General features: G+C 40.0%; 1 protein-coding gene across 1 annotated transcript in view; it reads right to left on the reverse strand.

The window, feature by feature from the left end:
* The window catches only part of cfap46 (cilia and flagella associated protein 46), a 75782-nt gene extending 52638 nt beyond the window's left edge, over positions 1 to 23144 (reverse strand). Inside the window, exons 1-15 of the mRNA XM_080869355.1 lie at positions 22942 to 23144; positions 22747 to 22868; positions 20425 to 20556; positions 20034 to 20098; positions 18981 to 19145; positions 9250 to 9373; positions 8514 to 8608; positions 7512 to 7667; positions 7227 to 7326; positions 5914 to 6012; positions 5298 to 5488; positions 3320 to 3545; positions 2934 to 3051; positions 872 to 1001; positions 202 to 320 (exon numbers count right to left, since the gene is read on the reverse strand). Of these exons, the coding sequence (XP_080725481.1) occupies positions 202 to 320; positions 872 to 1001; positions 2934 to 3051; positions 3320 to 3545; positions 5298 to 5488; positions 5914 to 6012; positions 7227 to 7326; positions 7512 to 7667; positions 8514 to 8608; positions 9250 to 9373; positions 18981 to 19145; positions 20034 to 20098; positions 20425 to 20556; positions 22747 to 22868; positions 22942 to 22990 (1891 nt within the window). The 5' untranslated portion in view covers positions 22991 to 23144. The remainder of the gene's footprint in view (positions 1 to 201; positions 321 to 871; positions 1002 to 2933; positions 3052 to 3319; positions 3546 to 5297; positions 5489 to 5913; positions 6013 to 7226; positions 7327 to 7511; positions 7668 to 8513; positions 8609 to 9249; positions 9374 to 18980; positions 19146 to 20033; positions 20099 to 20424; positions 20557 to 22746; positions 22869 to 22941) is intronic.
* Between the last annotated feature and the right edge of the window lie 4419 nt (positions 23145 to 27563).

Below are 27563 nucleotides of genomic sequence, written 5' to 3' on the forward strand. Positions count from 1 at the left end.
GAGAGAATTAGCAAAATATGTTATGTGAATAATCAGTGACAGATCTCCTGCTCTTTTTGTATTTAGCAATAGCACAAAAACCTAAACTATAGCCATAGGAGTATAAGCCTGACTTCTCATTACTATTCTGTATTCTGAAACTCAGTATTAGAAATATTTCTGTTATTTTAGTGTTACTCTTAAGATCATTCATCATCTTACTGTCAGTCTTCTTCCATCTCCCGTCATCATAAAGCAAACAGAATCCACAAGCAGCTCGGCACACATCCCAAACTTCATGCTTCCTGGCTGTCTTTGCTAATGTTGCCCACAGCCTCACTCTGAAACAGCCACGAAATAAAGATAAATTACAGATAAGTACTTTTTGAAAAGGTTAAGGTTGGGACAAGGGTACAGCTACGTGTTGTATATGATCGAATATTGTTTGTTTGCAGGGTCATGAATAATAAAAATCTGCTCTCAAGTTGTGATGGTTCTGCTGTCTCCTGAGCATTAAGTCTGCCATTAGTGACGTGCACATCTCTTTAACGGTAATGACAGGGGCAGACATGAGGAAATCAGCTATGCACTTTGAATAGGGATATTAAATGGAAGGGTGCAGAGTTATAGTCGCACAACAACTTTAACAGCAGAGAGGACCAATAGATCAAACATTCATTAGTATCTAATATTCGGTAAAAGCAAGAAATAATAAATTCAACAAGCCATAAAAGTCTGATTATATAGGCAATTTTCCAACTGGGTTTCTGGGAGGTGTGACAACTAAAACTAACCGCTGAGAAAACTTTACACTGGTAGGATCATTTTGCTTACATTCATACATCAAAAGCACATGCGCAAAATTAATAGACTTGCATTTGCAAACACGCACATCTCTGTATGATCTGTATCGCTGCCCTGTTTGTCCAGGTGTCCTTCCACCCTCTGTATGGATGTAGAGTGATGCTGAGCCTTTGCAGCGAGCTGAGTCACTGGTCCAGATCCAAGACCGCCTGCGGGAACTAGACAAATGTTGAAACACTGCATAAGTCGAACCTGATTAATACCGGAAAAGCTTTTCTATCCCCCCCCCCCCCCCCCCCCCCTTTTATTAGTAATGAAAATTATAGGTATGAATAAAAGGCATATTTATTCTAATGTACAAATTCTCAGGCTTACATGGCTTCAGAAGATCAGCATAGAAATTGTGACAAAGCTGCACAACTATCTGTTTTATGCAACATCCATGTAAGCAAAAGGAAACACAACTTAGGGCACTGAAGAGAAAACGGCCTATTTCCATTGCTAACTCTTTCAAACAGGAGCGCTGCTGAGCCCAATGTAATCAGATTAGATGGCAGCATATTCCAAATTTTTACTGAAAAGCATCTGCACCAACACAAATATGGGACTGAATTATGAATACACTGACTGTGTGTAGAGCGGCAAAATACGCAAGTGCCGGTGTGCTCACTTTGAAAGTTCAAACACACACACACACACACACACACACACACACACACACACACACACACACACACACACACACACACACACACACACACACACACACACACACACACACACACTTCTCACTGATGAACATCTTAGGAACTATAAAAAAAATTGTGGCACCATGGTGCACTTAATTAATTCTTGTAGTCCCAAGGGTTACTTTACGTGCTGGCTTTGAAGCTCACAACACAATGATTAAGTGGCTTCAACTAGGGCATGCTTAAGGTTCATGGACAAAAACAAGAGGTGCCTCTAGGGACCAAAGCTTTTAACCCGTGCCTGCAGTAGGAGCCCTTTGACAAGCTGTCAGTTTTTCCCCGGGTCATTAGGACTGCTGAATGTTCATTTGATGCTATGAAGCAAGGAGCCTTGAACAAGTGCGAGATCAAAGGCTCCCCCCAAGCTCTGGCCCTTCTGCTCCGTGATTCATCGCACACTGTCGATGTGGCTTTCACTGTTAGCAAAACTAGAACACACTCTCGAAGCAGTTTTTTTTCTGAGAAATTGCACACCACTGAGCAACAAAAGCTCAATGTGACCCCGGGAAGTATCTCTGAAGATTGTGGGTTAAATTTAAATGCAACACATCAGTGCACATCAGTGTAGGTCTGTGACATCCAATCAGCCTGCATGCAACAACTGCCAACTTTACTTATGACTAAACAATTGCGGCATGAGTTTGCATTCCAGGTGTGTTCTACAAATGTAGGAGGGCTCTGTCAGCACAAATCAGTGGGGTTTATCTAAGATCAAGTTGCTCACAAAGACATTCTGCTATGAAGCATTAGTACATATGTATGTTACAGTTCCAGATATGATTATACAATAATTTATATGGTCTCCTGGTCCTAGGCCATATGACTCACTAACAGAAGTAAGATTGCCACAGTGAACCCTTACCATGCATCCATGGCCAATTTAGAATCGCCCGCCCATGTTAAACCATGTTAAGTTTAATCTGGATGTTTTGAGAAATAGTACCTGACGCTCACACAGGCACAGGTAGAAAATGCAAACTCCACACAAAAAGCCTGGAGCCATCTTGCTGTGAGATGACATCACTAGCCACTGTCACCTTACTGTACATCACTGTCACATTTCTATGACAGAATAAATAGCAAAGATAGTAGCAGAACTGTAACTTCCAGGTGAAAAAGAAATACTGTCTAATTTCGGTTTCATTTATGCTCCAAAATAACTGTCCCAAAGGTATAGCTGAACAATATAACTTGCTTCTTCTTCTAGGCTAACCTGTCCTTCAAGCATGTATGCTGTCATTTTATGAAGTATTAACAACGTGCGTTATTCCTGGTGTAGATATAAGAACTTCATTTCATTTGGACGTCTGTTTCAAGAGAACATCTTATTGCAAATCCAACATAAGAAAAAGTCTTAGTTTGGCTTTGTGAAAAGTGAAAGTAAGAAAGAGAATTCTGTACTTTTTGAAGTGTCATCTGCATCCAGGACCATCTGAAAATCATCAGGGGCCAAAAGAAGGCCCACAGCGACCAGGACGGGTCGAAAGTCTGTCTTATCTTGGGGCGGCATGTCTCTTGCCTGAGAAAGACATGGAAGAAGGGAATTAACTTGTAGACTAGACAGACTCTTAAAGCCCTTCAGCAACCACATTCAAGCAAAGCATATATTTTAAAAGTGAACTTATTTGAGCATATTATTAAAGCTCTAACACACCATACCCCGAAAGGTCAGGTATGTTTTAACTCAAAGTTCTTTAGCTTAACTAAAAACTCTTGTTTTCAGCAGCCTACTCTAAATGCGTTTTTGTTTGGTGTGTAATGTTACACAGTACAGATGGACAAGAAACCTGCTGCATAAGCATAGCAGCTTTATCCTCAATGCGGGAAGGGGTTTGGTAGAGGGTCTGCCTAAGCTGCAGGAGGCGGAAAGCTGAAGACAGGCGTTCTTGTTGTGTCCCATTGTCCAGCAGCATGGCTTTCTGAAAGTGAGTCAAAGAAGCCTCAAGGCGCCCCTCCTCCTCTTCAGTCACTGCCAGCTCTGAGTGGACTTGACAGCGCAGCTCCAACAACATACTGGAATAGTAACACACAATTAGTATGACTTAATACAGTCATGTAAAAAAGCAAAAGTAAACCCTTTCTAAATTCTGAGGTTCTACATATCAGAATGTAATAAAGTGGCTCTCAGCAGATTTTAAAATATGGAAAATACAGGTTCAGATGCACAACAACAACACATGATATGTTACATTGTGTCATTTTCTTTTAACACTAATGAATGAAGATAAAAATTAAGAAGCAGTTTGTAAAAAAACTCAGTACTGCCTTACTCTTTCCTTTCCAAGAATTAAGAGGGTGAGTAGCAGCTAGGTGCTGCTAATCAAATGCACTTGATTAATAAACCATCAGCAAGTGTGAGCACCTTACTAAAAGCAGAAGTTTTATCATTTTGTATGTCTGGAACATTCAGGTTTGTGCTAACAAAATGCCAAAGAGGAAAGGTATCAGGAATGATCTTAAAGCAGCAATTTTTCAGGGTGGGACGACTTATGAGGCCATTTCTAAACAACTCAAAGTCCATCATTCTACACGAAGCAGCTCACAGCAGCATGGTGATGAGAGGCCATGGGAAGTCCAATGAGAGTGCAGCATGCCAGTGAATGACTTTTGACAGGGTACTAAATATATTAGAGTTACCTAGGCAACTGTAGCCAGGAATTTCCACTAGTGATCAAATGGTAAATGACCTGTATTTATATAGCGCTTTACTAGTCCCTAAGGACCCCAAAGCACTTTACATATCCAATCATCCACCCATTCACACACTGGTGATGGCAAGCTACATTGTAGCCACAGCCACCCTGGGGCGCACTGACAGAGGCGAGGCTGCCGGACACTGGCGTCACCGGGCCCTCTGACCACCACCAGTAGGCAACGGGTGGAGTGTCTTGCCCAAGGACACAACGACCGAGACTGTCCAAGCTGGGGCTCGAACCGGCAACCTTCCGATTACAAAGCGAACTCCCAACTCTTGAGCCACGATCTCCCCATCAACCACCAGGTCACTAATGTTGTGCAACAGGCGAATTGCTTCCTGCGCGCACATAGCTTCAGCTCGAAGTTGATCTCACCAGAGATGTCTGGTGATTATGCACAGTGCCACAGCTGATGAAAATCAAACAGAGCATATCAGAGCAATCACCTCAAACCTCACAACCTTTAAGCACAGTGGAGGAGGGGTGACAATTTATGCTTCTTTTGTAGTCCCATAACCTGGGCACTTTGGAGTCCCTGAGTCTACCATGTAGAGGGAGGGTCAAATGTGACACCATCTGTCCAGTAACTAAAGCTTAGACCACACTAGGTCATGCAACAGGACAGTGATCCTAAGCACACCAACTACCCAACAGAATGACTGAAAAAGAAAAGAATAAAGGTGCTGCAACGACTCAGTCATGACCCAATTCCAGAGCTCAACCCAAATGAAATACTGTGGCAGGACCTTAAGAGAGGTGTGCATTTATTTGTAATTTAAGGCCTTTTTATTATTATGTAATCTTAGAACTGACGGATTATGTACTTTTTTATCACCAGTATATATTGTGGAAGTAAGGAAATGTATAGGTCTGTGTAAACTCTGTGTGATTATTATTCTGAGCAAATAATGACTTTCTCATATCAAATCATGGCTAGACTGGAAGTTTCTAAGAGGGCAACACTCAGCTAAACATATTCAGTGAAACATGAGTACAATAACGAAAAGCAGCCCGAAAAGCTCCAGGACATGCACACAAGGCCATGATGATTATGTAAAAAGATGAAAACCTTTGTGTCTCTTCCAGTGCCTGAGCGACCCTGAGCAGAGGTGTCTTGATGCATTTTCTGAGGTTGTGCTGCAAGAGGGGCAGGCACAAGTTCCACTGTGTAGCGCACACTGCCTGCACAGCCTGAGGGCCCCCCTCCCTCGCTGCAGTCTGCAGCCACTGATCCAGCTTGCCTATCTCTTTCAGCCGGGCCTGTGGGATAACAACTACAGATTGAGAATCTCTCCTGTCGCAACGACGGCACAACACTTCCATCACTTGGCAAGCAAATTTGGATTAAAGTGGGCTGAATATGTTGTATGTGCCAGTTCTTAAATGTGACAGTTTTCACAGTAGTGTATAATGAGATTACATGATCCTACTTTCCAACATCGTTTTTTCTCATTACAGGGGAAAAAACTGCAGAACTTATATTAGGATGATTATAATTCAAAATCTTGACTTGTAGTTAGTCAGAGATACCTATTCAAGTCAGATCTCTGAATTTAATGACAATAAGCAAGCCATTTTACTGTAAAAAAAATTATTAAATGAAGCATCTGCTAATGGATCTGCTGCTTTCACTCTAACATGAGGGTAAAACATATGGATGATAATTCAAACATATGGCCAAGCACCTCTACACTAGCTTTGGAATAGTCATTCATCTTCATTTCTTTCTTCAGGAGGTTGATTTCACCTTGGACACATTCCATTACTAAGCGTTGGCTAACACTCTAGAAAGACAAAAATAACACATGTGAGGTCAGGAATCAGAGGATGGGCTGAAAAATGTACAAATTTGTATCACCAGATTTTATACGGCAGAAGATCCTCCATATGCAGCATCATTAATTATGTTGTCATTCCACATAATTCACTCATACATACAAAACATACAAAGCATAAAAAAGAGATTGTATAAGTGAAATGTAGGGTCTATAAAAAATCATCTGATTTCAAAAGGTTAGAATTTTTAAACTTAAAAAAAAATTATCATTTTGAATGAACACAGAAGCTTGTGGTAAATTCTAAAAGATATGGGTAAAGGTAAAGTTTCACATACAAAACTTGTACAGTGCTCACAAATGCTCAGTGTGTCTTACTTTTGCACGAATCTGCTCTTTCTGACAGTAGGAATCTCAGTCGCTGCTGGTGAACGGCTGCGGATTTAAATACACCCTGATACACCCTGTATGTTCTATATTGCTCAAAGAAAAATGCAGCATCTCTGTAACTTTTATTAATAAGCCAGATATTCCCAAAGTCTGGGCGTGGCCTCCTGGTATATCAGAAAAAGTTTACAGCCTTGCGAACACGGGTTCAGATTTGGGCAAAAGAAAAAGTTCACATTTCTAAATAGGCAGTGACAGACTTACAGTAACTTTGAGAATGCTAAGTTACTGTAAGTCAAACGCAATTAATCTCACGTATTGTCAAGGGCCTGTTTTTATTATTAACCTTTACTAGAATAGCTTTGCATGATTCACAGCTCAAAATAATCCTTATTTATTCTGTGCTTTCCCATCAATTTGTCCACTGTCTGAAACAAACTGCTTTAGTTCCCATCCTCCCTTATTTCTTCTGATTGGCGGCTCCTTATAAACAGAAGGTTTAAACAGTTTGGGGGTACTGCTTCTGTGGTCACAAAAATTAGGGATATGTGCTCTCACTGACATCACAGGGAGCCAAGAGTAGAAACAGCAGAGCAGTGAGAGCAGTCTAAAGCCTGAGTCCCGGTTTAAAGTGATTAACTGTACGTATGCTAACCTCATTATTTAAACGTTACATAAGAGCACTCACCATTGTACCTATGACAAAAAATAAGGAAAGGCATAATAGGTCACAGTTAATGTCAAACCCATGCATAAATTTGCATATTTGTAAACTGTGTGCAGTTACATCTTCTGCCCCTACTGCCCGAGGTTTTAAGAGAATATCGGACACTCACAGCTTCTCCCGACGACTTTAGCTCTTTCAGACAGTCGGCAGCTACTTTCTGATGCTTCACTTGCAAGGCCAGCAGAGCCAACTCCAGGAGGAAGGCAACTCTGCAAATCCCAGATAAAACATAATTTATACAATTCACAATCCTTCAGTACAGTAATCTGAGACATGTACTGCCCCTGGGATAGCCATGTGTGGGTTTATGGTAGAGAGAGGTTTAGGAAGAGAACAGGGAGCAATAAAAGGTAATCTCGCAGGAGATTTGATCAGGACACTTTAGGTCACAGACCTGTCAGATGGCTGGATGGGTGTTGAGCTCTGAAGAGGACTGGAGTTCAGAGGTGTAGCAGGCTCTTTGCTACAGTCCACCAAGAGATGGAAAATCTCCTCAAGCCTAGTAGAATTCTCTTTTGTCAGCATGTCCTTGTTAAGTCCTCCCAACCTGCTACAACATCAGGAAAACTCTCTTTACATTAATGTACATGCATGTGAGCATCCAGAATTAAACTGATACTTTCATTTGCCCTTTAACAGACTCACACAAAACAGTGCATAAACCTTAGGCTAAATAACCTATATGGTGCTGACGACGGCCGAGTCTGACTTAGTCATGCTGTCACACTGAAATGAGGAGCCATAAGGAGCTGTGACATGTCGAGTACATGCCTGCAGAAATGGGCTGGGGGATGGGACTGTACAAGAATACGCCACACCAGCAGACATGGTACTGTACTACAAATGTGTTCAGGCCAGCAGAAAAACATGGCTGCCACAGGATGCGCTGAGAGCCAATGGATGATGGACCCGCTGACCTTTGTCTCCCAGTTTTTAAATGTATCTGGAGGCATAAAAATTTTAATATAAAAAAACCCCACAATAAAATCCTCACTCTAAGCGCTACATCTTAAGATAACATTGCAAAGAATAAAATAAAGACATACGCAGGTTAGAAACACGGAATACTAGATTTAAAATTTTTAGACCTTTAAACAAGATCATAACTGATCAGGTTTAGGACTCAACCTGCCTCTATTGTTAGAAGCATTGTAAAAACAATAAACATGCAGTCAATCAGAAAAGCCTGCTTTCAAACAGTTTAAGTTCCAAAGCAAGCATTTCTGGAGCAGATCAAGTGCTTCTTTTTGGTGACACCGTACATCTTGTTTTTCCTAGCGACAGATAAAAATGCAAACGACTTTCATCCTGACAGCACAAAAACGACACTTTCAGCAAAACAAACCCTCCAGCAAAAAAAAGCAAACATTTATATGAATGTAACTCAGAAACTTACTTTTTTAATTCCTGCATTTTGTAAATGACTGCTAACGTAGTGCATTCCCTGCTTGTTTCCAGGAGGACATCACTGTCTGACAGCTGGTGTCGCACCTAAGAAGAGTGAAGTCGGAAGTTATGCTTTATTATCAGGTTATGACAGGGTTGAATTTTATGATTAATGTCAAGATCAAGGAGTTTAGCGAGCTATTGTTATGCATGTAGTGCAAATAAGACTCCTGAAGACATCTGAATGGTGTATTTTCATATTATAAGACTTGTATAAAGATACAATTAAAGTTTAAATAGCATTCGTTCTGAGGTCTGATACATGGCAATCTTAATGCCCCCAAGGGTGAATCAGAAGCTCAACCATGAAACATGAGCCAATCATGTTGCTGTGTTGAGTAGGTATCAACACGCTTATTGTTTTTTTTTGTGTTACTGCATATATAATGTCTACTCTAATTAATGCTTTGTTAACTGCTCTGTCGGGACAAGCCAGAGATCTGGACACGTGTTGAATTGGACACGGACAGGAGAAGTACAGCTCTAAACTTTATTTGGGGCAATGTCACAAACCTTTAAGGTAGTTTTACAGAACTTTAATAAATTTATTAGACCACTTCTGTGTAGATATATCAATATCTACTTAAAAAGTATCCACCTAAAAAGTAGATATTGAGGATATATTTAGTTATTACTGAATGTATAAGCAACCAAAAACTGCCATGAAAGCAACATGCTGTGTTTACCAATAAAGTAAAGAGTCCTGGGTAAAGTTTTGGAGTATGCGACTTGATGAATTCTTCTGTAACTTTTGCAAAACTTGTTGCATCCTCAACCTTCTTTGAGTCCACAAGACATTTGATCAGGTGCCTGAGCAGAAACAGAGACAGAGAGCAAACATGTGGGCATGTGTCAGTGCTATTAGCCAAGTGCTCAGTTTTTCTATGCTACTGAACATTCAATGTAATTAATATGCCAACAATCAAATAACAGCCTTTCTTTTCTGAAGCTTGTCATGTTCACACTTGTGTGGCATGAGCTATCTGATATTACTGTGCTGGTGTTGTTACTACAACATAAGTCATGTTATTCAAGGACTATCTTAGGGAAAAAGACAGCAGTGGGTGAAGGTGCCTTTAGGGCGTTCTGGCAGAAAAGCTTTCTGACAAAAACACTCTAAAGTAGAAAGGCTTTCAGAAGTCAGGGCTACAAAGTTAATGTGAGGAGCAGGTTGGTGGTGGATGTATGGATCCGCTTCACCTGACAGACTGGGTAGTTTGTTCTGTGTAAAACCAAAAGTCAATGTTCACTTTTATTTTCTTGTACTCAGTTCAAGAATATTTCTATTATTTCAGTTTAAGTTTGGTTTGGTTTAGGAAAGGACTGTGGTCTGGGTTGAAACTGCACTGTAAAAAAGGGCAGTGAAATTGACATAAAAACCATGTAAAACCCCTACAGAAATGTATAGTAAACCCCAAAACACAACTTTCCTGTTTCGATCACAGTGAATTATTGTAAACCTTTAAACAGAATGTTCCTGTTATATTTACAACATGAATGTGTGATTATAATCAAATTTATTGGTTAAAACTACAAATACTGTGAATAAAAACAGTGAAACACCGTAATACTCATAACCAAACAATCATGTTAATTTGACATGCAAATACTGTAAAAATCACAGTTTTAGTCAGTTTTTCTTAAAAACACATGACCTATAAGTCACTTTACAACTGCATGGATGTACTGGGCCTACTTTTAACATGATTCATGAAATGATGCAAAGTCATGGATAGGACTAATAAAAATGTTTTCACAGAAGATGTCATTGTGAACCTGAGAGGTTGCCTCTCCATTTATAGGCTATATAAAAATATACAATTAAAATTGTTTACACCATGTTTTTTTCTTAAATCATTCGGGCTATTTGCAGCCTATTGTAGGGTAACCAATAAGAAATTATTATTTAACGACTAAGTAATGCTTCTGTCATAATGCTTGTATTCTTTATGTTTCTTTTAATTGCAATGTGATACTTAGACTAGAATACTTTTTTGGGTTAGGTCAGCAATGTCTCATTATTACAGGCTAAACAAACTTACAGTGCCTCCCATAGGATCTCTATGGTGCCTCATCTCCACAGAACTGTAAGCTACTTCAGGCCACTCACGTTGCACTGAGCGCGCCTAATTTTGAATGTGCATCTGAAGCTCGTCTCTGATTGGATAATGACGTGAGGGCGGGAGGAGAAGAGCGCCTAGTTCACGAACTTAGCTAACGAGCCAGCACTAGAGAAGAAAACGTTGAACTTTCAGCAACTACCTTGTTAGGACAAATTACAAACATACGATTTCAAGTGTTTTTTGAGGATCTGTGTTTGTTCGTCAGAAAGTCTGCACGGTAAGTTCAATATCTTGGCGACGTTTTTTCGAGATAAAAGCACCAGTTGATATTTAGACCAATGCTCATAACCTAGGGCTAGCATGCTAGTTCAGCTGAAAAGCACAGGCAAACTTTTGAAATACTAAAAATGATCATCTGCGTCTTTTGTAAAAAGGTATTGGTCACATTAAGAGGCTATGTAGTACATTGCAGAGTGCATAAGAATGAGCCTTGTTGTATTTTTAAATGTGTTGGCGCCAATTGCAGCCAAACATTCACCACGTACTCTGCTTTCAAGGGGCATTTTTATCGTGTGCACAATGCACCTGCACTTCAAGCTACTCCTAAAGCTCTTGTTGCAGATTTAAAATGTGCGGTTTCATTATGTGCCCGCCATTTTCAAACAGTGAAAGAGCTAGTGTCTCACTTAAACGATCATATTGCAGAGGGCAGGTCTGTGTCATGTCCAGTAAGTGGTTGTAAGCATATGTTTACAAAAAAGTCATCATTTACTTCTCACATGTGTAGGAAGCATAAAGCTTGTTCTCCAGATGGTATTGATGACATGTACAAGGAATCTCGTCCTCAGCCCCCAAATGACAGTACAGAATATTCAGAAAACACACATGAAACCATGGCATCTGCTAGTTCAGCCAGTGATATGCCAGAGAAGGATAGTCATTCTTATCTCAGAAACATGTGTCTCTTTTACCTTAAACTGCAAGGACAGCTGCTAATTCCTGCCTCTACTATACAGAGTATTGCTGAGGAAATGCAGAATGTGCACGAATTGGGTCAAGCCTACACAATTAATAAGGTAAGTTGTTTACTAAAAAATGAAATGAACCTATCAGATGAAGCAGTCACTAAAATCTGTGACTGCATTAAAGAGTCAGATTTGTTCTCTGCTTGCCATCAGGGACAACTAGGAACAACACACACCAGAAATCAAACATTCAAAAAAATGTTTAAATACACAGAACCCAAGAAAGTGCCATTGGGAATGGATGAAAACATGACAGAAAAATGTGCTTACTACATACCAGTTGGAGAAACCCTGAAGAGCTTTTTAGAGTCACAGTTATGGAGGAATACACAGTCACAACAGTTTGGGGGTCCTGATGTAGAAATTTTTAAGGATTTATATGATGGCAAAATTTTCAAATGTCACCAGTTCTTTAATGAAAACCCTGAAAGCCTCAAACTGATTTTGTACCAAGATTCATTTGAGGTAGTGAATCCCCTGGGTTCTGCTAAAAAGACGCACAAACTTCTTGCAGTCTATCTGTCATTAGCAAATTTACCCATTCATTTGCGTTCAAATACAGATAACATGTTTTTAGTCTTGTTGTGTGTTGAGAATGACTTCAAGCGTTTTGGAATAGCCAAAGTTTTCTCAGAGTTGTTGGCAGATCTGAAATCTTTGGAGACAGATGGAATAGATGTAGATGGAGAAACTGTAAAAGGGGGTCTTTACTGTATTGCTGGGGACAACTTGGGTTCTCATTGCATAGGAGGGTTTACAGAAAACTTCAGCTGCTCTCAATATTTTTGCAGGTACTGTGAAGTAACACGAAGTGAGTTTTATGCTGATCCGAATGCCTGTGGTCCTCCACGCACTCCAGAGACATATGACGCGGCTGTTGCTGATCTCCAGTCTGAAACTATCCAAGACGTCAGAGGAATAAAGGTAAACTCCATCTTCAATACCCTTCAGTCTTTTCACGTTTCCCAGCCTGGTCTCCCACCTTGTCTAGGTCATGACCTCTTTGAAGGAGTTGTGTCATATGATCTAGCACTGTACCTGAAGAACATTATAAAAAATAAAAAATGGTTCACATACTCCCTTTTAAACAGACGCATTAAACAGTTTAAATATAAAGGATCCGAAGCACTTACAAAGCCATGTACTGTCAAACCTGACGGATCCAAATTATCAGGGCAAGCCGTTCAAAACTGGAACCTTTTGAGATTGCTGCCAGTTTTGATTGGTGACAAAGTACAAAACCATGAGGATGAAGTATGGCAGTTAGCTCTCCAGTTGAAAGACATTGTGGATCTTATTTGTGCTCAGAGCATTTCCTTGTCCCAGATAGCATTCGCTGACATTTTGATCCAAGAATATTTGGAGATGAGAGAGATGTTGTTTCCTGGAATTAAACTAAAACCCAAGCACCACTATTTGCGCCATTATTCAGCACTGTTGTTGAAATTTGGTCCATTGATGAGGTTATGGACGCTTAGGTTTGAATGTAAACACAGTTACTTCAAAAGATGTGCCAGACACTTGAAAAGCTTCAAAAATATTTGTCAAACTTTGTCAACACGTCATCAGATGTATCAGGCTTATCTTTTAGCAGGGCAAGAATGCCGTGAACTGCTGCAAGTCAAGGAGAGCTGTGCGTTTTATCCCAACCTCTACAGTGACACTATTCAGCATGCGGTCAGGGAGTTAGCTTTTTCAGAAAGCAATACCACAGTTACCACAGACATTCAGTACAAGGGCACTGCATATAAAAAGGGACAGTTTCTTGTGTACAGAAATGACGAGTGTATGGAGTTTGGTGAACTTCTACTCATCTTGATTCAAAATGACACATCTGTGTATGTTCTAATGGATATCCACAAAGGCATCTTCCTCTCAGAATACCATCTGTATTCTGTGACAAAGGACAGTCTTGGGTTACAGTGTATCAACATTAATGACCTGCCTGCTTTCTATCCTTTGGTATCATACATTCTTCAAGAATACAGAGTCATTCCACTAAAGCATAGTATTGTGGCAAAATAATGTCCAACTAATAGCTCACTTCTCACTGTAAATAGTTTAACATTAATATAAGTGTCACGTAATCCACACCCTGCTCCATCAAGTGTATGAACTGTATGTGATTTTCTATTTTGTTTGGATGTGGCATTTCTTCTTCAGTGCAAGTATGAGTGACTCAGAGCGAACCTTCCTAGATGTCGCCATCACGGAAGTCCTACCAGAACTTCAAGCTGTGAACAAAAACATCCTGGAGGAGCACTTGCAGTCCATTGGAGTTGAGACAAGTGATGATCTACGCTTCGTAACGGAGGCAGATTTGATGACAGCATTAAGACCTGTACAAGCAAGAAAGCTTCTTTCTGCTTGGAAACAGAAATGTAAGTAAAAACAACAAACAACTATTCAAACTCAAAAGCAGAGATGGTCATGAACAGACATACAGTGTGAATCATAATTGTATTTGTTTTGTAATTTAAAGACCAAACTCCAGAGAACAGCTCGCTATCATCTGTGGAAGCCTCATCAACCCAGTCGCTGTCATTGCTCTCACTTTCACCCCAAAGTCTATCGTCGACCTCTTCCAGCAGCCCAGGATGTGACACACAATGGGATGACAACTTTGAAATTCCATGGAGTAAACTTCCTGCAGAAGTGATGCATTTTCTTGAGAGGGGGAAAAGGCCTCGCCCAAAACTGAGGAGGCAAATGGTCCGGATTGTTGTGACTGAGATGATGGAAAAATGCCCTCATGTAGGTAGAAAACATTCAATTGACGTTGCAAGAAAAATGGTGGCAAAATATCCCAATTCTCTGCAAGATTTAATAGAGGGTGAGATTGTTGGCGCAGGCTACCTTTCACTTGTCAAACAGTTGCAGAACAGAATTGAAAATGTAAGGCACACTTCAACACCCAAAATAAGAAAAAGAAAACATCAGACTGACTCAGACCACACAGACGAGATCCCTGTAGAAGAAAGAGCAGCCATGCAGGATACATACGGGTGCATTAAATGGAATGTAGAATTTCTGCCTCTTGAAGAAACTCCAGAGAGCCAACAGCAAAAGATGGAAAAACTCAAGGTGATGTTCCAGCAAGCTGACACCAATCCAGAAGAGGTAAAAAGTCTAATGAAGTCCACTTACTACACACAACGTCTGCATGTCAATCAGGGGAAAAGTATCAAATGCCTTAGGGAGGAGTGGCCGTTTTGGTTTGATGAACTTGGCATGTCTGTCCACTTCAAGGAACTTACTGGGATTGACCTCAAAGAGACATTCACACGTAATTTGGATTTGAAGGGGAAAAGGCTACTGGACTACTTGACCACAGTTGCTGTCAGCAAAAGCAAGGTGTTCCTTCAGACTTATGCAAGGCTTCAGAGGATGCGGGGACCGCAGAGTGGCTGCTCAGATGATGTGAAAGAGATGGTCCTGCTTCTGCTCAGCTACTTTGAAGAGAAGGAGGAGTCCATGCTTCTCTGTGTTGAAGATACATGTCTGGCAGATGAGGTACAACTGGAGCAAGTGCCTCTGACACCCACTATTATCGTGTGTGGTAAGTCTGTTTCATAGCTCTCTTTTTTTTTTTTTTAAGTGCACTTTTTATAGAATGTCATGTGACTGCCGTGTTTATTGATATAACCTGTTAAATAATTTGTTCACAGGACAGTCCTGCTATTCCTCAAGAAGATACATGCTGAGTTTTGATCGGAACCTCGTCAGCACAAACATATCCTCCTTCATTTCTGCACTGTGCCTCATGTTCGGGAGCTACTACAATTTCAACATCCATTATCCATCTGAGCTGGCTTCCACTTTAGAGTTTCTTCAGAGGTGAACAAATATGGCTTTGTTATTTCTCATAACTGAGACTCTGGGATCTGGAGTCTGGCTTTGATGTGGTTCGAGTCCAGGTCTGGCTCTGAGTCTCGGTCGGCTTTGGAGCCGGTTTCAGTTGTTTTTTTTCTGTTTTTTGTTGTTGTTGTTTTTGTTTGTTTGTTTTTTTTAAATACATTAACAGTCTGAATCCGGGTCCAAGCCTGGCCGAGACTCAGGGCTAGACCAAGCGTCAACTGACGTCTGACTACCTATAACCTTTGCTTTGGATTTTAACAATGCTAAAGTGTGACATATCACTGCAGAAGACACTCGTGAAGGGTGCCAATACTTTTGACCATGCATTGTTCACTTCCCCACAGCATTTTGGTTATACTTTGTCTTGAACGTGGTCATGGCCATGACTGTGTATATATATGTATATACTTAATTTTTACTTACTTTGTACGTGTATTTTAACTGATCAATTATAAAAATGCTTAATAAACTTTTATATGATTGTTATTCTACAGGTGTTTCTTCTCCATAAACCCAGAAAAAGGAACCAAAGTAGAGAACAAAAACTCAAAGCGTCGTCTCAGTGTGAACCCTCGAGTCCTCACCCTGATTCAGGATCTCGCCGACCACGAGTGGCGCTAAGCCTAAATCTTGACTCTCTGTGGACTGTTAGTTTTACTTTGTTAATTTTGTTCCACAATGTGTACTGGAACCTTTTACTGGTCGAATGCATGAAGCCAATTCATGAAGATGTTCTTTCTTTGTAGGAATGTTCTTTATTTACATAAGAAAAGAAAAAAACAACATGCTGCTACTGCAGTGTTTCTAGACCACATGTATAGGTTTGTTTCACCACGTGGTTTTGCTGATGTTTTCTGACCAGGGCCATGGTTGTGGTGACAGCAGGGTGCGTGTTGCGTTGCACGGTGATTATGATCATTTTTGACACAATATGTGTTTTTTGTTTTAAAGTCTTAACAGGTTAGTTAACTTTTTCTGGTGGAGGGTCTAACAAATGCTTGTTTCATGAACATGGTTCTTGCTTTGCAGGAATGTTCCACAGCTTTTATAGCCTATATTTTGATTGAATTGTGTAGTTGCTGTGTGCCTTGCATATTGTGTTAGTTGGAAAAATGGATCCATTTGCTGTCATTTTGCTAATGTGGCTGCAAAATAAATTTCCCAAAAGTGATATTTTCCTCTCTTGTGTTTTCTCAAGATGTATTTTTGCATGTTTGGGTGTAGGCGTAGCAGTAAGAAATTTGCTGGGTTATGGTTAAAATTTTACATTAAAACATATAATATTCAGCATAGATTTTATGTATAATTTACAGAGCAGCTCCATTTAATATGCACAGTTTCACTGTAGTTCTACCATTTTAAATTAGTTCTTTGTACGATATTTCCCTGTTAATTTTGCAGTTTATGGATCCACAAAAAGCATTTATTACTTGTAAAAGATATGGGAAATAGTGTATTTATATATCACATCTATGTGTGAAATTAACTTTTTCCTGTAGATTTAACAGTTTTAATCTGAGATTCATTCACTGTAAATCAATTTACAAGTTGCATCTGTAAAGCGTTTTTACAGGAAGTCCCTGGTAACCCCAGCTGCCAGGGTTTTCCTGTAAAAACAGCACGTTTTTTTTACAGTGTGTGCTCGTCTGTGGATGCACACAAAACACTAGTCACAACTACAATGTGACATTGATTGTCCTGAGGCAACATATATAAATATATATATGTATATATTTATCCCACCACAGGGATATCAGACAATGCTTGCCTCCATGGTCAATATGTAGCTTGGGTTTTAGACTTCCTGTCATACTAATACTAATATTAATGTACATAATATAGCAACATAATGAGCCAAATTTACTAAAGGGAGCAAAATAGCATGCAAGTGCAATCACCAAATAGGCCAAATTATGGGCGTGGTTAGTTTTATGGGTGATTTTTAAACACAGACACAGTCAGTTCATTTTTGAGAATTAAATTTTAGTGCAATTGTCAGTAAATTGTGTGGCAGACATTTGTCAATCAGTTTGCATGCTTGATTTAAATGTTCTTCTTCCTAATGTTTTACCTGAAGAAACAAATTTCCAAGAATACAAACTGTTATGGAAATGTTAACAATAACCTGCAACACACCCAGTGAGCTTGATTTGAAGTGGGTTTAATTAACACATTGCAATGTGGAGAGAGCATCCCAGTGAAACACCAGGATCATCTCTGAATTTTGGCCACCGCCCTTACATCTTATATGCAGAGACACAGACAAAGAACATTCCACAAATGTGGAGGGGGGCTATACCTTCTCCCTCACAGAGAGAATTATGACCTTGTTTTCTGCTTGGCCATCACCTAAGGATTTACATCCCTGATAAGCAGAAGGAGTCCCACTATCTGTTTAACGTCTCCCATCACAATGGCCTCACTGTGTTAACATTCTACATGCATGCAAACTAGTGACAGGGGTACTCTTAATATAGTAAAGTGAGAAAGTGATATTACTATAACTAATGTGATATGATTAAATATGTGATTAATACATGAGAGAAGAAATTTGCCTCCACAAAGCACAACAGGATTAGTTACAAAAATCTCTGAGTTCCCACCTCACACGCAGTCTGGTCATCATGCTCCCTTTGTAAGTGCCAACAGTACTTTTTTTCCACACCAAACCCCAGTTTGCACTGGTGCAACGCATTAGTAAATCTGGACTAATGAGTCTTTAACTTATACAAATCAACCCATATATGGGTAAATGCAATCCATACAGCTGTGATGGAACATTTCACAACCAATGGTAAACTGGACATATTTTTCGTATTCTTATAATAGATGTAATGTAGCACGCCATGCTAATCTCATTATATTTATCATTGGGGCGACCGTGGCTCAGGGGGTTGGGAAGCGCATCTGTAACCAGAAGGTCGCCGTTCGATTCCCGGGCTCTCTGTCCTGGTCGTTGTGTCCTTGGGCAAGACACTTTACCCTCCCGCCTACTGGTGTTGGCCAGAGGGGCCGATGGCGCGATATGGCAGCCTCGCTTCTGTCAGTCTGCCCCAGGGCAGCTGTGGCTACAACTGTAGCTTGCCTCCACCACTGTGTGAATGTGAGTGTGATTGAATAGTGGCATTGTAAAGCGCTTTGGGTGCCTTGAAAAGTGCTATATAAATCCAATCCATTATTATTATATCTGTCACTGACCCAACATTATATATATGAATGATACATTTTTGTCCTCTGATCAAAGATAAAACTAATATTTTTTTGAAAAATGATTAAACAGCTTGGAATAAAACAGATACTTGACTCTATAGAAGAAAAAAAGCAGCCCATTAACTGAGGCTAGATGAAGCTGTGGTCATAAATAAACTGCTGGTTAATAAGCTCAGTTCATTATCTCTATGAATTTTCAATGAGTATGAACCAAAATCACAACTGGACATATTAATGAGGTCTAAGTAAGAGAGCACTTGCATCATGAGTTCAGCCCTCCAGCTGTGGTCGTGGTCTGCCACCTCCTCCAGACTCTGCACCACCTGCCTGAGAGAGGGCACCAGGTGGAGGCTCCGCCCCGGCTGCAGAAGAAGTTGCACTGTCTGGAAGTACAGCACCGAGGCATTGAACACCATAAAGTGAAGTCTGTAAGGCACAAATCAAATGCAGAAGAAAGTAAACACCGAGCAATGAATTATTTATGTGATACACTTGCAAGCCATTTTATCTCTTAGTACGACTCAATTCAAACCAAGTGTCAGCTCTCTATGAGGAAGTCCTGTGAATTCCAAATGTGTGTGGATTAACAATCGACCAATGAGCCACAGGAGAGCGGCCCGCTGAATCTTTTCGATGTGAAATAAGTGGAATTTATGAATTTAAGCTACAGTTTTAAAGAAAACTCTGTGAAGAGACTGTTTGAGCGCTCCTAATTTATTCACCAGAGTGTGTGCTGTCCATTAGTGTGGGCTGCTTGAATTAGATATGTATTCCTTTGGTGTTAATTGGAATTCCTCATTGAGCCTTTTTATTGACAGGTTATGAGTTCATTAGCAAAGAAAACCAGTGCTCATTGCTTACAAAGGCTAACCGAGTACCTCCAAACGCATCCATCAAAGCAAATAACAAGGGAACGCATCTGTCACAATTTCTATTATTGCATCGATATGTGCATCACCCGTTTCACCCTGCTCACAGATGCATCCAGTCAGCTGTTAAAATTGAGATGAAAACACATTGAAAATGTTCCGCTTGTGAATAAGGGGTCGGGGTGAAGCATGAAAAATCGTGTTATATTTGATTCTTCTTCGTAGCATATTTCTGCGCATCAGACAGAGCCTAACCTATCACAGCTAAACAACATTCCCTGGTGAGAATGTCTGGCTTTCATTACGTGTTTTACCAGCGCACCTTACCGCTGTGGCAGCAACTGCCAAATAATATCAGAGATGATCAACTGTACGCAACAGAAAATGGTCATCCATCTTTCTCGACACTGTAACAACAAAGCCGAGCATACTCGAGGTTGCATACCTTGGTTCTTGCTTTGAAATCTCAATTGCTTTCAGAAAATACACCACAGCCTCCTCAAAATCCTCCTAAAATAGAAAATGATGCAAAAAGGGGACATGAGAACCTGTCAGAACATAGAAGCATAAAAACAATGACAAACAGTTTAGCAAAAAAAAAAAAATTAAGCTGCACTCAAATGTAGCAAAGGCCAATATTTGTTTGAGACCGAAGAAGCATGGTAAAACCGCTGGAGTTTGTTTGCAAAGCTGCTGCATGTTTTTAGTGCAAATGAGTACAGTATGCCGCTACAGTAATTGCATGTGTATATATCTCTGGGGCGCAGAAACACACACACACACACACACACACACACAACGCCCTTGAGGGTATGTGTCCAATTTACTGTCCTCACCACACTCCCAGTGGCCGGCGGAGACTTCAGCTGGCCCTGGCAGAGGTAGGCTTGACACAGAAATTGATTAGCCGGCGGATTCCCTTCAAAGTACATCTTTAGACACGCTGTGCTTATCTCCAAACAGCCCATCTGAAAACACAGAGACAGAGCGGCACAAAGGCCAGAGAGAAAAAGAAAAAAAATTCAGCCTCATCTGCAGTTAGATCGTGTAACCGGCAATTTTCCCTGTATGATGCATTATTAAAAACTATTGCGAAAGGGCTTAATGTATGGGGAGGTGCACATTTATTTTTTGCATGACAAATTAATTCCATGCTGTTTTACAAACTGCCTCCTGTTAATTGTAAAATTAATTCAAACTCAGCAGCTTTATACTCAGTGATGTGCAGCACTATCGTGGAAGATGATCATGCAGCAGAAATTTTTGTTCTGCAAGCTTTTATATGTGTTGTGAAGAACAATAAGTCAGGCTGGAAGATCACTGAATAAGTAAAACCTGACAGAAATGAGCAATGGATTAGTATGTTAGCAAATGTCTTAATACAACAAGAATATTTATGCTTCTCTGGAAAATTGAAGAACGGAACTGTACTGCGGATGAAGACTAATTCAGCATTCACTGACACTTAAGTCTTCAGGCTAAGCTGCATTTTCACAGAAAACTTGCTGCGTGATATAAAGGAGAGAGAACAAATCACATTATGGAATATCCCAGTGTTTCATTATACAAATATGTTTCCCTTGCCTTAGGACAGCTCAGCCTGTATTAGTGAATATTCATTGCTATTCCCTACTGGGAAAATAGCTCGATTAGAAGAACTAAAGTTACTGCACGAAAACAGTGACATAATGAAACGAGTCCTCCAGCAGGGAGGTCCTGCCAGCTTTTTTATTACCTTGATTTTTCTATATCAATACCTGTAGATACCATCAGCAACAAAGCACTGATGTTAATCAACAAACAACCCATCCAAATGTCTAGGACCTGCTTTATTTTGAAGCTTTAATAATTCAGGAGCTTTCACAGATGTAGCAGGCATTTACTTATAAAATGTAAGCTCCACATCTTCACAGTCAGATGCCAACCTTTTGTTCTAGGAGGCTGCTTGAAGCACCATGTCTTATGCCACAACTCAGCAGTCAGGAGCTTCTCACATCATAAAAAACGCTTCTCACAGCAGTTGAAAAGCAAGGTTGCAGGCACCTTCAGAGAATGTGTGTTCTCATTATAGTCTTTCATACAAAGAAATTCAGCCTGTCTGATTCTGATGCTGACTGTAGGTTAATACGCACACATCTAAATTTGATGTATTCACTGATCTACCAACATAAACCTGGTGAGATTTTAAGTGATATGTGCGTGCGAACAACCTGACATAGTAGTGGTGGATAAGGCCGAATGATAGATGTGGCTATACCAGGTGATAGAAACATCAGGAAGAAATAAAATGAGAAGCTCAAGAGGGATGAGAGAAGCTAGAGAAGATGTGGAAGGTTAATGCACCAGTTGTCCTTGTGGCAATTGGCGCACTTGGTACAGTGACTCCCCCAAAACTGGGTGAGAGGCTCCAACAGATACCAGCAGCGAGAACTGAGATTTCTGTCCAGAAGAGTGCAGTCCTAGGAACAGCAAAGATAATGCACTGGACCTTCAAGCTATAAGACTCTGGTAGAGGACCTGTGCTTGAAGGATAGAAGACCATTATATATTAGTAGTAATAATAGTATTTTGTATTTTGATTCAACTTGATAACCCAAAATACTTTTTTTTATTTTGAGAGAGGAACAAGAATGGAAACACATACAATGGAAACAAACAACAATGGCACAAAACATTTTTTTGTTATGTTATGTGTTATGTTTTCATCACATTTAGAAGAAGTAATGGTAGTCTGCAAAGTCATTTTAAGGTAATTTTGCCCCCTCCTGTAGCTTTTAGCCTTTCATCCAAAAATACAGATGTGTGTGCAGAAAGTACAGGGATTCATAAATTAAAATAAATACACCTATCTACAATATACGCTACGAACAATAGCTACAAACATAGCCTGTTATGAGACATAATCTAATCAACTTGGTACTCTCTGATTCTCCAGTTACGAAATAAACAAGAAGAGTAATATAATTCAGACTAATTTAGCATACACTAAAGCATAAACATGTAATACTCAATACCTAATTGATAAAATAAGATTAGCACTGCAACCATTTTTTTTCTTTTGTTTATTTCCAACTCATCACCTCGACCCTGGTGGCAAAACGATCATCAAGTGAATTCTTCATCAACAGCTTCGACAGTAACTCCTCATCCTCTCTCACCTGTAGCCCAGCTTCGGCGCACAGGACGCACCACTCCGGATCAATGCGTGGAGTTCGTCCGCCGGTTTCAACTACTGCTGCCCCCTTGATTAAATCGTAGGCTGACTGCAGAGCTCCACAGTCTGCATGTACGAAATAAACACAGTAAGCTTGTTTTCACAACTCTTCATTTACTTAACTGACTGCGCGACAAACCTTTGTTCTCTTTAGCCTTGGCTAGATGCTGGCGAATATCTAAGTCCATTTCAAAGCGTTACTTAGCTAACGTTAAAGTAATGACAATTTACTTCTTTTTATTTCATGTCCCATTTAGCTGCTACTTTCTTGAATACAGAGCAACCCATCGAAAATAGCAAATACTTTCTTGAATTGTAGTAGCCAACAGTCAGTGCTTTTAGTTTGGGAGTGTTACTAAGCAACCGGGCTTGAACTACGGTGTACGGATAGGACAAAAAGGCTGGCTTTTGGTCGCGATCATTAACACGCCACCTCAGTTAGCAGCACTAACGTGACTTTCACTGGATTCTGTGAGTGAAATACAGAACTGGCAGCCTACAAAATATAAAGCAAACACTCTCAGTTAACTGGACTTCTCCACCAGTGGTATTGATGCTTTTTGAAGCACTTTAATGACATCACCTAATAAAAAGCCGAAGAATGTGCTGTAGTTTTAGTGACTACAACCCCCCCCCCCCCCCCCCCCCCCCACCCTCTATGGATAGTTTAGGTCTCACCTTTGGTGACTGGAGCCAATGAAGATGTAACACAGTCTGTGCTGTTGGTGTTTTATGGAGCATTTGATGCAATTATCTGACTATTATATGGTACAACCCATTCACAATTCTTTTATTAATACTAAAGCATGTGCTTCAGTAATCTAGTATTTCACGAGTCTGTTATTTGGTACTAGTTATCACATATTTGTCTGTGTGCATTGTACTAGTGTAGCTTGTAGAAGCAGTTTGGTAGGGGTAGCAACCTAGCACCTTATGCTTCCATCTAAAATGGTCATGTAGGACTCCAAAAATCCAAAATGTCAGTGGCCAAAATATCAGTATTGAAGCTTTAAAATAACTGCAAAACCAGTGGTGGATTTCATGATTACAGTGGTCCATCTTTTATACTGCCTATGGTTACAGCACGACTTCTATAGTACATTTTCTACTCTGACTGAGCACTTTTGTGTTTTGGCATGTTAGCCAAGCAACTCTAAAAATAGAGCTTTTTAACCTGAATGAGATTTCTTTTTGGCTAATTCCTAAAATTATCTATATCTGTGCAGTGCACTTTGCTAACCAAGCTTGCTAACATTAGACAATTGTAATAAGTAAGACCTCCACATTCTTGTCCAAATATGGGTATTTATAGCTACAAAAAACCCCAACAAACAAAAGAAAAAAACTAATTATGTCACAATCCTTATATTACTAATATTATGGTAAAATATTATGATGAGTGTGAGCTCACGAACCAATGCCTATATCCATCTTTTATTTACAGTTTGGTAAAAACCTTAGCCTGTAGGCTTTACTGGCACGATGCATATTTTCACAATACATTTTTATTACTTCAAAAGGTATGAATAAAAATGAAAAGATGGTACATAACAAAAGCAAAATAACATCTCTCCCTCCCGCCGTTATGAACACACACACACACACACACACACACACACACACACACACACACACACACACACACACACACACACACACACACACACACACACACACACAGGGGTACAAAAAGCCCTTCTTTACTTCAAAGTGCATCATTATAGAAATCAGGTTGCTTAGTGTGCAAATGTAATTTACTTGGTCAAACCACATACTGCAGCAGATGTGACAGGGGACAAAGTCGAGAGGGAAGGCAAACGGCTGTGGCTGTACTTTCAGTACATACTTAGGATTCCAGGTTTGAGGTTTAATTGACAGAAGTATGTATTACCTGCCAGCAGTTCAAAGCAGCGTAGATAGCTCCTTGGTGGCCCTCAAGCAAATTTGTTAAGCAGTTCATCGTGGGGATCTGTCTTAAAATACACACAAAGCTTCTGGAATGGCTTTAAGTGTGAAATATATAATTATTTTCTGGAAGAGATTTTTCCTCTGTCACTTGACCTACTTAATGGTTTGAGTTGGCACTTCTATTTGTTACTTAAAATTTCACAACTGTCATGCCACAGTTCTGTTGCTTGTGACTTTATGTTTTATACTTTTGGTCTATGACTGAGTGGCAGAGAGAGAATTATCTATAGACTGGACACTTCAGAGGTGAAAATGGAGAAGAGATGAAAATCTCTGGGTCTCATAAAGACTTGGTACTTAAATGTAAGAATTTTTATGCAATAACTTTATATTACATCACCAAATGCAAATATCAGTTAGACAACCATCATTTTTTTCATGACAGCTGTACTACAAGTAGGTTTTTAAAACTGAATTAAAAATGTATTACTAATTTTATACATTCCTTTATTTTACGTCATATACACACTGTTAAAGTGGTGGGTATTTATTTTCATCATGGTTAAAGTTTGAAACAATGAGGTCAGATTATGTACAGTAGAGGAAGAAATTATTTGATCCCCTGCAGTTTATTGTTAAGTTTATTGTTAAGTTTATTGTTATTTATAAGAAATTATTGGTAGTTTCATCTTATGGAGAGAGACACAATATAAGCCAAAATATATCCAGCTTGTAAATTAAGCAGGGGATCAAATAATTAGTTCTTCGACCGTAAAAGTCTGTAAACCAAAGTCTCAGGCTCCTGACTGCCCATTTGAAGCAATTTATTTCTATGCTTTCCACTGGATGATGTCATTGAGTGCAGATAGCACAATCATTTTGTGCCGAAAACAGGAGGACACTTATTGTTCAGACAGCCAATCAGTAGAAGGTTTGTGTAAAAGGAAAGGAGCTTGTTCCAGAGGACTGTGTTAGAGGATGAACTGAGGGCTCTACCAAGAGTTGAACAATAAAAATATGAATTCAATTCAATTCAATTTTATTTATATAGCACCAAATTACAACATAAGTCGCCTCAAGGCGCTTCATAGATACAGAGAAAAACCCAACAATCATATGACCCCTATGAGCAAGCACTTTGGCAACAGTGGGAAGGAAAAACTCCCTTTTAACAGGAAGAAACCTCCAGCAGAACCAGGCTCAGGGAGGGGCGACCATCTGCTGCGACCGGTTGGGGTGAGAGAAGGAAGACAGGATAAAAGACATGCTGTGGAAGAGAGACAGAGGTTAATAACAGATATGATTCAGTGCAGAGAGGTCTGTTAACACATAGTGAGTGAGAAAGGTGACTGGAAAGGAAAAACTCAATGCATCATGGGAATCCCCCGGCAGCCTATGTCTATTGCAGCATAACCAAGGGAGGATTCAGGGTCACCTGGTCCAGCCCTAACTATATGCTTTAGCAAAAAGGAAAGTTTTAAGCCTAATCTTAAAAGTAGAGATAGTGTCTGTCTCCCGAATCCAAACTGGAAGCTGGTTCCACAGAAGAGGGGCCTGAAAACTGAAGGTTCTGCCTCCCATTCTACTTTTAAATACTCTAGGAACAACAAGTAGGCCTGCAGTGTGAGAGCGAAGTGCTCTAATAGGGTGATATGGTACTACAAGGTCATTAAGATAAGATGGGGCCTGATTATTTAAGACCTTGTATGTGAGGAGCAGGATTTTGAATTCAATTCTGGACTTAACAGGAAGCCAATGAAGGGAAGCCAAAACAGGAGAAATATGCTCTCTCTTTCTAGTCCCTGTCAGGACTCTTGCTGCAGCATTTTGGATTAGCTGAAGGCTTTTCAGTGAGTTTTTTGGACATCCTGATAATAATGAATTACAGTCGTCCAGCCTGGAAGTAATAAATGCATGAACTAGTTTTTCAGCGTCACTCTGAGACAGGATATTTCTAATTTTAGAGATGTTGCGCAAATGGAAGAACGCAGTCTTACATATTTGTTTAATATGTGCGTTGAAGGACATGTCCTGGTCAAAAATGACTCCAAGGTTCCTCACAGCGTTACTGGAGGCCAAGGTAATGCCATCCAGAGTAAGAATCTGGTTAGATACCATATTTCTAGGCTTTTCAGGGCCGAGTACAATAACCTCAGTTTTATCTGAATTAAGAAGCAGAAAGTTAGCGGCCATCCAGGTCTTTATGTCTTTAAGACATTCCTGCAGTTTAACTAATTGGTGTGTGTTATCTGGCTTCATGGACAGATAGAGCTGGGTGTCATCTGCATAGCAGTGTAAATGTATGCTATGTCTTCTAATGATGCTGCCTAAGGGAAGCATGTATAATGTAAACAGAATTGGTCCTAGCACTGAACCCTGTGGAACTCCATAATTAACCTCAGTGTGTGAAGAGGACTCTCCATTTACATGCACAAACTGGAGTCTATTAGATAGATATGATACAAACCACTGCAGTGCAGTACCTGTAATACCTACAGCATGTTCTAATCGCTCTAATAGGATATTATGGTCGACAGTATCGAATGCTGCACTAAGGTCTAGCAGGACAAGCACAGAGATGAGTCCACTGTCAGAGGCCATAAGAAGATCATTTGTAACCTTCACTAAAGCTGTTTCTGTGCTGTGCTGAGCTCTGAAACCTGACTGAAACTCTTCAAATAAACCATTCCTCTGCAGATGATCTGTTAGCTGTTTGACAACTACTCTTTCAAGGATTTTTGATATGAAAGGAAGGTTGGAGATTGGCCTATAATTAGCTAAGACTGCTGGGTCTAGAGATGGCTTTTTGAGTAAAGGTTTAACTACAGCTAGCTTGAAGGCCTGTGGTACATA

Source organism: Rhamphochromis sp. 'chilingali', assembly GCF_963969265.1.
Source record: "Rhamphochromis sp. 'chilingali' genome assembly, chromosome: 20".
Taxonomy (NCBI): Eukaryota; Metazoa; Chordata; class Actinopteri; order Cichliformes; family Cichlidae; genus Rhamphochromis; species Rhamphochromis sp. 'chilingali'.